This window comes from Saccoglossus kowalevskii, chromosome 13 (genome assembly GCF_978046115.1).
Source record: "Saccoglossus kowalevskii chromosome 13, keSacKowa6.1, whole genome shotgun sequence".
Lineage (NCBI taxonomy): Eukaryota > Metazoa > Hemichordata > Enteropneusta > Harrimaniidae > Saccoglossus > Saccoglossus kowalevskii.
In genome coordinates, this window is record NC_140653.1 from 22,976,210 (window position 1) to 22,989,037 (window position 12,828).

Sequence of the window (12,828 nt, forward strand, 5' to 3'; positions counted from 1 at the left end):
CCCAGAGCCCATAGAAATGCATGTACAGTGGTGCCCGTCTTAGCAACATGGAACGTCTTGTGACGTAGCTCCGCCCCCGAGGATATAATGATATTCCGCGCTGTCTTGTGTCACAATTAATTTGTTTTTATAACGGCATTACCAGTTCTGATGTCTTCACTGCGTCCAAAACGAATAAATTGTTCGAGTCGTTTTAGATTATGGATCTCAGGCGAGAGATCACATACGCACGAATGTACTCCACGGATGCACTTGCAAGACTTGTTAACCATACTTGCCAACTGAAAAAATCAAGACATATCTTTTTTGAGCGCGGTTTTTTTTTTTGAGCCAGACCGGTTTTTAAATTGTATACATCAATGTTTTCAAATGTACATTCAAGTTAGCAGACAGTATACATGTATCATGGTGGTTAACAACAAGTATAGAGCTATTGTATTAAATCACATCTCCAATGTCATGTGTTTTTAATGTTGAAACTAGCTCCAGCATTGATCAATTACTATATGTACATGATGTATATATGGCCCTACTGCTGAGAACCTTAGGCATTCCAGTTCAGGCATTTGTACACACTTGTGCATGCCGTCAATTCTAGTGAATGGTACTATTTCTCGTGGGATGGCGTAAGTTCCTGTAGCCAAGAACAAAGGCGGTGATGTAACGAGCAGAAATAATAACCGTTCAATCGCGATTATTTATGTTAGATCATCGTTTATTATAATTCCCTTGGTAGGGGAGTATGCATTTGTTTTTACGTATCTAAGACGTTCGACTCAGTTAATCACTGGACGCTTTCAATAAGCTTATTAAACGTAAATTTCCAGCATACATTATTCGCTTATTTTGGTGAGCTGCCAATATTACTGCAATAAATTGGGCACTGTTATGTCACGTGGCTTTAATGTGTTGAATGGAGTTTGACAAGGTGCAACAATGTCGCCTATACTCTTTAACATTTACATTGGCGAATTACTATAACTTAAAGTATAAATTTACAGTCAGTATTGTTGATGTAAAGTTGGAGCACGCATTGTCTATAAGAGCGCCCTCTATCGAGGATGTACGTAAACTTATTCGTGTTTGTGAGCATACAGCATACAGCCAATGGACAGAACATCGTTTATAACATTCAGAACACAAGTTTGGCAACTGTGGAATTTTTTTGTGTTACAGCATCTACAGTTGCCAGCTTTGGTGTTACTTTATAAATGAACCAGGGTATTGTAATAACTAGTTGTTGTCATTGTATATTGCCTGAATTTATTCACTCGGTTATTTAGTGTTTTTTTCTAAATGAAGCATAATAATAGTCTTGTTACGCAACCATTTGAGAAAACTTGTTTTAGGGTAAAAGCTCAAAACAAATAGTTAATTTTGAAAAATGTGTAGATGGTATTACAAATAAAAAAAACAGGATTTCTCTGTAAAATTACAAAGTATCGGCGCATTTCTTACCAGTTGAATCTGGGTGACATTCAGATTAAGAGAGAAGAAAGACCACGTAATTCTATGATTGTAACAAGATTGGAGATGAAAAACATTACCCATTTCATTGTCAAAATAGTATTATTAAAAATGTAGACAGAAATTTATCTTAGCTCTCTTTATTTAAGAGTCAATTTTTTTCAAAATTTTAGTATTGATTCATTGAAATTCTCTCCAAATGTGACTAGTTTATCTTTTCCCAACGTTGCTTTTTTGTATTTTAGATCTGTTTAATTTTGTAGTGATATATTTGTGTTTTTTTTACGTAACTTTTGTTTGAGTATTTTCCAAATAAAATACCAGTATAACACAAACAAATGTTGCCCCGCTTGTTACAGACTCAGTTATGAGTACTAGTACTTACAAATACACTCATCAGGTTTATAGCATGACATTCCAGTTACTCCTAATAAATACCGTTGATGGCGGTCTTTATACAATCGGCAGGCAACAAAACTACGGAATGGGAAACAGGGTCGACCAAATCACCGCGCTTATATCAACTACGCTATCTGATAATCAAATAATTGATTGTATAAAAAAAAATCGAAACGGTCACTCTAAGTCAATAAATCACGAGGGCGTACATCGACCTTCAAACCCTATTATTGACTTGTTCCGTCTAATAAATGCTGTGCAGTTTTTTGTGGGTATAACGGTAACTGGGACACTCTGACCTTACAATTAATCTGATAATGCCATTCGTGTTCGGTACTAGGTCATTAAAATAGTTGAAACACTTTGCCCACACTACTAATTGATTGCCGGGGCAACGCGCACATTTTGAACAAATCCACTGGGCATAAGTTAACATAAACATTGCATTAAAATATGTACCGTACGGAACTACATGCACAATAATGTTAAATACCGAATACCTACAAATGCTAATGAAACTGAAGTTGTTTTGAGCCCACTCAGTCACAGTACGGTCACTAACAGTAACCGCGGTCACCGAGAGACATAACACCTATTCCCTGTATTCGTTTGTGCTTCTATGATGTGGATGGGTGTGAGGAGTGGTGAACAAAGTGTCGATATTTAATCGTTTTGTCAATAAAAAAAATACTGTTTTTTTTCCCCAGAGATTGTCTACATTCTAAATGACGATTACTACACCCAAACGAAATTGTGTCAAAGGACATTACTTACACCCACCTACGTCATTTTGACGTCACAAAAGCACGGCGCGACTTTTCCGGGGGAAAAAAGTTTTTAAATGTTCCTCGGTTTAGATAGAAAGTTACGTTTATTGCATGGTAAGAGATGCAACAAATCGCAAGGTTGTGTAATAAGCAGAATTCCAATGGAGCTGACGTGCCTCGTATAAACAGATTGGAACTGGGTTATGGCGACAGATAACGGTTAGGGTCTGTTTAGATAGGCCACAAGACATACTCGCCAATTTACACATGTCCTGGCACGATTTGAAGACATGTTGAGATAGGTTTGTATAATTGTATCTGAATATATGGAACAAATTGTCAACATTTGTCATATTCAAATTGCATATGATATAAAGTGGCTGGATTGGTAAAAGTTCGGACACGGTAGGATATACAATGGAAAACGTCAGGAGAGGTGATAGGATAAGATATGGCCCGGGATACGGTGGGATAAGTTAGGGAGAAGTTTATTCATATCATTCTTCGCCACGTGTCCTGGTGATGTTTTTATTTCATTAACTCCACACTTGGTCTTTCGTCGCGGTCTCTGTGTAGATTTTGTGATCACCACAGTTCGTTTTATATGCGTATCACATGTATAGGAATAACCACAGTTTGGGTTCGTGCCTTTGTAGATTAGTATTTCGCACACTTCTAGGCTTAGGGCTTGGCTAAGTGTCAGGGTTTGCAAGTTTCAGAAAAGTGAATGCGGGTCCTGAACTATAGACACTGGTAGCAATGCGGCGAAGTGGTGTGTCTTTTACTTCGCGTCCCCGTCGGACTGTTTGTGTAATAAGTCGTTAATCGCACGAGTAGCCGTGCTTTTTCCAAATGCAACAGCCGCACTCTATGGTCAGCTGAGTGTTTAATCGCTTAAATCTTTCCACAATAAATGATGCCAGTGTGCTTTCTCCAATATAACTACCAGACAATTATTCCTAAGCTGAGTAAAGATATCACGACCTAATGAAAGCTCTACCTCTAAAGCGTCGCGTAGTGTTCGATCTGGCTCCCATACAACGCATACAATGTGTGTTTGTGTGATTTTCGAACGCGACCAGGCTGCACCCCAGGGGGCATTCTCCGTCGCAGAGACTAAGCTAGGTAGTTGCCAGGGAACGTCCCACTAGTCTCTGCCACAGGACCTACATTTTGGCCCCAAACGACGTGGCAGAAAGTAGATGTATTGGTCCGTTGCTATGCAAGCGAAAATCGTATAAAATGTATAAAATTTATTTTGAAATCACGCCCACTGGCCTTTTATGTTTGAGAAAATTACCTAAACACGTTTGTACTTATCGATTTCCTAGTTCGCTATCTCTTTTCTAACATCGCCCAGTTGTGACGTCATATAGCAGGCGAACGAAAACTGGGCAGGCGCGAGGCGCCCGCGTCACCACCCCGAGGCAACGACGCGAACGCACAGACGATTTGAACTGACGATTCACATCTACGTCTCCTACCGCACGATCTACTTTTTCATTATTTTAACATTTTGAAAAGATTTTAGCACTGAATGTAAAAATATTTGACATATTTATTTTAAATAACACACATTTTTTTCAACAGAAGCTTAGGATAACAGAAACAAATGAATTAAAAAAAACGCGGAATACCAACAATTTTGGTGTAAAATGTCGCCTGTGGCAGAGTCTAGTTGCAGCTTACTGTGGCTCCCTAGGTCAAGAAGACTCTGCAAGGGAGAGTGCCCAGGGGGGTTTCTCTGAATAAAATATGGTACGCAAGCTGAAGCAAACGCGTAAAAAGGGTGTTATTTATTTATTTGACGCGTATATATACGCGTGTTTAGGGTCGAATATTTTAACATATATAAATCAAGTGTGAAAAAAGGAATCTCTTAAATTCATGTTACCTCAACTTGGAAACAGTGTGATTTTAGTACCTGTATGCATGTAGGGTATCTATTTTAATTTTCTGCTCTTGGTAATGGGTATAATTTCACAAAAATAAGTACGTGTTTAGAGACTTTTTTGAAAAGCTATACTTCAGCATGGGTACTGGGTCTGACTTGGAGTACCCCTCCCCCTGGGGGCTGCACGACGATTGTGGGGTTTCTCGCCACAAATTTACAATGAAGGCCCGTTTAGGACAAGCGAGTCACATCTAATACCGATGCGGTGCTCGTGTATGTGGTGGACGAGTGTGTGCTTTCCGTGAATGCACTTCCAAAACTCTAGAACATAACCTAAGACGGAGGGTTTCAATCGTGCTACCCCGCCCCATTGAAGTTGTGGGTCCCTTTCATGCAATGAAATTAAATAACACCATGGAGGCTTGACTTGAGGGTTATATTGTCTTTAATGCGCACCATCTATCACATAACCATGCGTTACATGCGATATGACACGATACGATTAACTGAAAGATACACAAAGAAATCAATAAATACAGTACTCAAATATTCTCAAAATACAAACATATACATGTACAAGTCACACAAGAAAATTTAATCCAATAAAATATAATGCTGTAAAACACAGTAAGTATAATAGCATAAAGAACCATGTCTCACCGAAACAATTTCCCAACACCTCCAATGGAAGGGACTAACATCAGCTTGTGCTAACGGCTTGCTTTACAACAACTGTCCTTCAATACTGGGAAAGCAAATAATAAAATATTGTCTATAAACCAGAAACCACTAGATATCGGTAAAGTTCTATAGAATATAACAAATACAATATTTCTGAAGACATAGAATTACAAAACTATGCATAAATCAATAAATCAGACGTAAAATACAGCAAATACTCTCACTAGTGAAATCAGTCAGCGTAAACATATGCAAATGAGTCGCGAGCGATAACATAACGTACCGAGCAGAAGTCACATAGTTGAAACAATTCAGCAACAAAACCTCTCAGAAATATACAATAATGTCAACTGTATACTAAAAAATGAATTGGAAAACACAGTAGAATAACAAACTGTACATACCAGCGTGCTTTATTTAGCGCCGCTCACTACACAACAAGTTTCTCTGATCAACGAACGGCTGACTCTGCACGAGACCAGGTCAAACAAAAGCCTAATCCCCATCTACCAAAGAGGGCGCTCTACCGCAAACTGAACATAAAGAAATTTGGTCTCAACACTCCCTCCCCTGAATTGCAACTCGCAATTCCAAAACTACAAAGAGAACAAATTTTAACAAAGAGTTTACAACTGTTACTCAACTGAAAATACAACTACTTATTCAGTTCTGCCTCGACTAGTATACATAATTTAGCGACAGGTCTTTCTAAGATTGACGTCTTGGTCCTCACTCTGCAAGATCTTACATCGCCTTTCTTGTCCTTAAAAGTTGTTTCTACTACTCCCATCAACCAACTATTTCTGGGTACCGACTTGTCAACAACAAGCACAATATCTCCAACTTGTACATTGCGTCTTTTTCTCTGCCACTTCGGTCTCTGCTGCAGGGTAACTAAATACTCCTTTCTCCAGCGACACCAAAATACATCTATCAAGTACTGAGATTGACGCCAACGTTTTCTTGCATACATGTCACTCTTCTCGAACACTCCAGGCGAACTAAGTGCACAAGCTCGTGGATTAATCAGCATGTTAGGTGTCAATGGTAGTAAATCATTAGGATCTGATGACGTTGTAGTCAGTGGCCTATTGTTGACAATATTCTCAGCCTCACAGAATAAAGTACTGAGCGTCTCATCATCAACAATTCGGGGTTGTTCTCTCAACAGGCTGTACAAAATCTTCCTTATGCTACGAATCATTCTCTCCCACACTCCGCCAAAGTGAGATGCTGCTGGAGGATTGAAGTGCCACTCTATGCCTTCTGCACACAGAACATCATTCATTCTGGACTGATCCAAACCTTCAAGTGCATGTCTCAACTCCTTTTCTGACCCAACCAAGTTGGTGCCATTGTCAGATCTGATGCTTCTAACAGGACCTCTTCTGGCCATGAACCTGCGTATAGCATTTATGCATGCATCAGTTTCTAACGAGTGCGCGATCTCTAGGTGGACTGCTCGGGAAGAAAAACAAGTGAAAATCACACCATACCGTTTCACCTCAGATCTCCCTCTGCGCACAGTTAAAGGCCCAAAATAATCCATACCACAGAATGTAAATGGTGATACTTCTGCAACAACTCTATCAGCTGGTAATTCAGCCATTACCTGCTCACATGGTGCTGCGTGATACCGTTGACATGTGACACAACTTCTCGCTACTCTTTTCGCCAACTGACTTGCTCCATATATCCAATACTTCTCTCTGACTTTCGCCAAAATACTATTTCTTCCCAAATGACCAACAGTAGAATGAGCATCCCGAACAATCATTACAGATACTTGTGAGTTCTTTGGTAACACAATCGGATGCTTTATCTCATAAAGCAAGTCTGCCTTCTTCAGTCGTCCACCAACACGAATAATACCATCATCTGTCAACACGGGGTCATACTTGAAAAGAGGACTTCTTTTTGTCACTGTCTTGCCTTTGGACAGGACTTCTATCTCTTCTATGTATGCCTTCCTTTGAACATATTTAACAACTGCTACTTCACTTTCATATAACATCTTTGGAGTTAGGCACTGGACAACTTCTTCAAATTGGCATTCCAGTTTTCCTATGAACTTGAGGAACTTGTTCTTAGCAATGATGACCCAGCCCATTACTCTCTTCAATTTCCACCAACCAGAAATTCTCGTCAATAAGGAATCTATAATTGATGTGTCTTCAAACTCAATGGTTGCACAGCTAGTCTTCACTTCTGGGTCATTCTCCTCTATCCGCATGGAAATCACCTGTTCTGGCCATTCCGCTTCCTTCTCCCACAGAAAGCCTGGTCCACAAAACCAATCACTATTATTCAATTCGTTAGTTGTCTTAACACCTCGTGATGCCAAGTCTGCTGGATTTCTCTTGGTATCCACATGATGCCACTGTTCAGGGACTGTAGCTTCTCTTATGACTTGAACACGGTTGGCAACAAAGGTGTGGTATCTTGCTCTGTCATTCCTTATATATCTCAAAACCGCAGTGCTGTCTGTCCAGTAGATTGCTTTGTCAATCTTGAAGTCTAACTCTCTTTGAACAATTGAGACTAATCTCACTGCCAATGTTGCTGCTGTAAGTTCTAATCTTGGTATTGTAATTTTCTTCAAAGGAGTTACTCTTGCCTTCGCGAACACAAATGAACAGTATATATTTTCACTTGAGTTGATTTGTCTGAGGTAGATAACACAACCATATCCAATTTCACTTGCATCAGCGAAAGCATGCAGCTCTCTGTATGTCACGTTTCCGAATTCAGCTGGTACATAGCATCGGGAAATTCTTACTTCTTCCAAATCTTGCATGCTTGTTTTCCACATCTGCCACTTGCCATGTATGTTATCACTTGGTTCATCGTCCCATCCAGCTTCTTGTTTGCACATCTCTTGAAGCACACTCTTTGCTGGAATGAGGAGTGGAGCTATAAAACCCAACGGATCATAAATCGAGCTGACTTCAGACAGCATTGACCTTCTTGTCACCTCTGTCTTCTTGATTTGGCACTTGAATTGGAACTCATCCGTCTCTGCATTCCACAACACACCTAGTGTTCTCTCTGTAGGAAGCTGCGATGATTCCAGATCCAAGTCCATCAGTTCTTTAGCTCGATCATCCAGGGGAATCTCTCTCAAAACTTCTCGTTCATTGCTAGACCACTTGGTGAGGTTGAAGCCTCCTTCTTTGCACAAGGCCTTTAGCTCCTTCACCAGTTGAATGGCTTGTTCAACATTTTCCACTGACTTTAGTCCATCGTCCATGTAGAAATTGTTATGTAGTGTGTTGACTGTTTCTTCTCTTGCATTGCGTATGTTGTCTATACCAGTTCTTCTCAAGCTATAATTAGCACATGATGGTGCAGACACAGCTCCAAACAAATGCACTGCCATACGATAAACCTTGGGCTTCTGGTCTAAGTCTCCCTTTGGTAACCATAAAAATCTCAACAGGTCTCGTTGACTCTCAGGCACCTTCACCTGATAAAACATGCACTCAATATCACTTGCGAAGGCTACAGGAAACTCTCTGAATCTCATGAGTACTCCTTTAAGATCATTCATTAGGTTTGGCCCTGGTAGCAAGACATCATTCAGCGATGTACCATCACACTTCGCTGCACAGTCAAACACCACTCTGATCTTGTTTGGCTTTCTAGGGTGATATACACCATGATGGGGTATATACCATTCTTTCCCCTTCTTAGCCGTCACTCCATCAGGAACCTTTTCCGCATACCCATTTGCAATCACCTTCTCCATGAACTCTATGTAGTCTGCCTTGAATTGTGAATTCTTGTTCATTTTCGCCTGCAGACCCTTTAACCTCTGCTCTGCCATATGCCGATTGTTAGGCAATTTCACATCTGGATTTCTCAGAGGGAGATCCACTTGATAATGACCATTCACCATCTTACAAGAACTGTCCATCACTTCCATAAAGCGCCTGTCTTCCCACGACCATTCTCTTCTGTCATCAACAGTTCTCTCTGGAAAGTCATAGTTCAGACTCTGTCTATATAACTTCTCTAAACTATTGTCAGCAATGACAAAATTACTTGAATACTTCATCTTTCCACCTTTCTTAACACCCCAGGCAACCCATCCTAAAGGCGTCTTTGTAGCATATGGACTCCCTGGTGGTCCTGTCCTTACATCTATAGGTGCATATGCTGCTGGAACATTGTTACCAATAAGCAAATCGATATTGCTACTGATTTGCAACCTTGGCAACTCAATATCTCCCAAATGTTCCCATGTGGATACATCTTTCTGGGTAGGTATATGCCACTTCTCTACGGGCAAGCTTGACTTCGTAAATACAGGAGGCAGTTGCACTGGAACCCCGTTACCACTGATGGCTTCTATTCTCAGACCGGTTATCACCTTCGTTGGCATACTACATGAAGCACCCATTGTCTTCATAGTAAGTTTCATTCCAGTACCAGTTGCCTGCAACTTCTCTGCCAAACCATCAGTGCAAAATGATACATTACTGCCAGGATCTAAGAATGCGTAACATTCTGCTGTCTGGGACCCCATGGTCACCTTCACTGGAATGATAGGCATCGTACAACCACTAGTATTGACCCTTGTTGGCTGGTCAGCAGTTGTTGCACTACTGGTAAGCTGGTTGTCGCTATTCTGCTTCTTTTGTCGGGCAAAATCATGCAAGAGGGTGTTGTGATTGCCTCTGCACACATCACAAGTTATCTTCAGGTTGCATCCAGTGGAAAAATGTCCTTTTCCAAAGCAAAGAAAACACACCTTTAATTTTCTCACAAGATTTCTTCTATTTTCTAGAGACATTGCTTCAACTTCTGGACAGGTAGCTAGTCGATGTGGTCCATCACAACTCCAACATTTTAGTCCACTACTGCCAATATTTGTAGCAGCAGACACCTTACGCTGTACATTGTCTCTTCTCTGTCTTCCATCAGAAGTCATGCTATCTCTGCCATAAATTGGATCATTCAGCTTAGTTGCTTCTGATTGGATAAAATCTACCAGGTTACTAAAACCAATTCTCTTCTCATTTCTACGAAGACCTTGAACAATACTTCTCCACCTCTCATGCATACTAGGAGGCAACTTCTGAACAATGCGTATCAAGTTCTCTGAATATTCCAGTACACCCAAACTACCGACACAGTGGGTTGCAGCCTTGCATTCCCTCAGGAACACAGCAAACTCATCCAGGGCCTTTGCATCATCACCTCGGATATGTGGCCAAGACAGCACCTTCTTTATGTAAGAATTAGCAATCACCTCTGGATCACCATATCTTCTCTTTAGTTCCTTCATGGCAGCTGGGTAACCAACATCAGAATCCAGGTACGAGAAACCAACTACAATACGGTGTGCTTCACCTGTTGTGAACTGCTCCAGATAAGCTATTTTCTCATCATTGGCACAGGAACTTTCTATTCTTGATTTGAACTGTCTCATGAACTTATTGTAGCTTAAACAGTCACCACCAAACTTTGTTATCTCAAGTTTAGGCTTCTGCATCTCAATCAACACATCACTGAAGTTCTTGTTAGAAATCTTCGAACTGTCAGGCAACAATATTTTGTTTGATACTGATTTACCATCTTCAAGCTCACTTAGCTGACCTTCATTCTCAGCACCATTCATACTGTCACATTCACTGCCCAAAGACTGGCTGTCAGTATCATTTTCAAGCTCCTCTATCAGCTGACTTCTGGCTCTGGACACTGCTAACTTTGTTTGGATCTTGTGTGTTTCTGCTTGGTGCTGCATTTGTATTTCCAATAATTTCAGCTTCATCTCTAGTGCTTGCTTATCTCTGACCAACTTCTCCTTTTCTATTAACTCCGATTCCTTTACTCTTTCAATAGACTTTATTGAAGATCTCTTACTTCTCATTGAACTCACTGTAGACCGTGATCCAGTGACAGCTTTGACATTTTTTGACATAGATGAAAACCAGCTCTCTATTTGGGACTTTAAATTTGTGACCCAAACATCTTTCTCATCATACCATTTCTCAAAATGTTCAGCACGATCATGTTCACTTAACAAGGCACAGTACTTATCATTGGACTTCAGAAACTGTTCATATTTATTCATCCACTCAGTATGAATATCTTTAACACTTTCAATCAGAGGGTTTTCTGCCATCAGGGACTTTATTTTCTCAGATACAGACTTCACACTCCTCCATGCTTCCCCAAGAGCCTTAAACTTTACCTCTTCAGCATATGTCTGTCCTTGAGGGGTTAACTTCCGGTTTCTATCTTCATCCATTTTGACGAATATCCCTTCACCAATAGAATGTTTCGTTAATGAGAGATGTGGGTCCCTTTCATGCAATGAAATTAAATAACACCATGGAGGCTTGACTTGAGGGTTATATTGTCTTTAATGCGCACCATCTATCACATAACCATGCGTTACATGCGATATGACACGATACGATTAACTGAAAGATACACAAAGAAATCAATAAATACAGTACTCAAATATTCTCAAAATACAAACATATACATGTACAAGTCACACAAGAAAATTTAATCCAATAAAATATAATGCTGTAAAACACAGTAAGTATAATAGCATAAAGAACCATGTCTCACCGAAACAATTTCCCAACACCTCCAATGGAAGGGACTAACATCAGCTTGTGCTAACGGCTTGCTTTACAACAACTGTCCTTCAATACTGGGAAAGCAAATAATAAAATATTGTCTATAAACCAGAAACCACTAGATATCGGTAAAGTTCTATAGAATATAACAAATACAATATTTCTGAAGACATAGAATTACAAAACTATGCATAAATCAATAAATCAGACGTAAAATACAGCAAATACTCTCACTAGTGAAATCAGTCAGCGTAAACATATGCAAATGAGTCGCGAGCGATAACATAACGTACCGAGCAGAAGTCACATAGTTGAAACAATTCAGCAACAAAACCTCTCAGAAATATACAATAATGTCAACTGTATACTAAAAAATGAATTGGAAAACACAGTAGAATAACAAACTGTACATACCAGCGTGCTTTATTTAGCGCCGCTCACTACACAACAAGTTTCTCTGATCAACGAACGGCTGACTCTGCACGAGACCAGGTCAAACAAAAGCCTAATCCCCATCTACCAAAGAGGGCGCTCTACCGCAAACTGAACATAAAGAAATTTGGTCTCAACAGAAGTATTTCAAGAGAAATTCATTCCATTAGTATCGGCGCCATAAACAATGTATAGGAATCCATTAACAATGATCGGAATCCATTGTTTTGCACATCTGTGCGTATTGTCGAGTAAGTTCGAAGTGGGCGAGCGATACTTGGACTGAAACGCGACGCTGGAATAATTGACGGTGTTGACAAAGACGTCATACGATATACCACACACAGTTCTATGGAAGGGTCGTACCGTTTAGAATCGTGGTAATATTCAAATATACTTCCCAGAATAAAAAAAAAAAAAATAACAGGTACATCGCATTGACTGGAAAGAGTGCGTGGGATTTTGTTCCATTAATATTTCTTTTCTGTAATTTTTTTTAAAACTTTCTCTGTGTACATTTTTTAAAAATAAAATCCACCATCTTCCTAGAGTCTCTAATTAGTCAAACCTTAAATCACGTGTATACGCTTCC

The 12,828-nt window shown here is 39.9% G+C and overlaps 1 protein-coding gene and 1 long non-coding RNA gene across 2 annotated transcripts; both read right to left on the reverse strand.

Annotated features, from left to right (window-relative positions):
• Positions 1-4,954: 4,954 nt before the first annotated feature.
• Positions 4,955-6,188, reverse strand: LOC144359908 (uncharacterized). The gene is made up of 2 exons (XR_014931324.1): positions 5,613-6,188; positions 4,955-5,272 (listed from the first exon to the last, which is right to left on the reverse strand). It is a non-coding gene; the product is annotated as an uncharacterized LOC144359908 (long non-coding RNA).
• Positions 6,189-6,288: 100 nt separating this feature from the next.
• Positions 6,289-12,398, reverse strand: LOC146735085 (uncharacterized). The gene is made up of 4 exons (XM_085507361.1): positions 12,219-12,398; positions 11,794-11,878; positions 6,325-11,639; positions 6,289-6,296 (listed from the first exon to the last, which is right to left on the reverse strand). Exons 3-4 carry the CDS (start codon positions 11,462-11,464, stop codon positions 6,289-6,291), a joined length of 5,148 nt encoding a protein of 1,715 aa, XP_085363487.1. The 5' UTR covers positions 11,465-11,639; positions 11,794-11,878; positions 12,219-12,398.
• Positions 12,399-12,828: the final 430 nt, after the last annotated feature.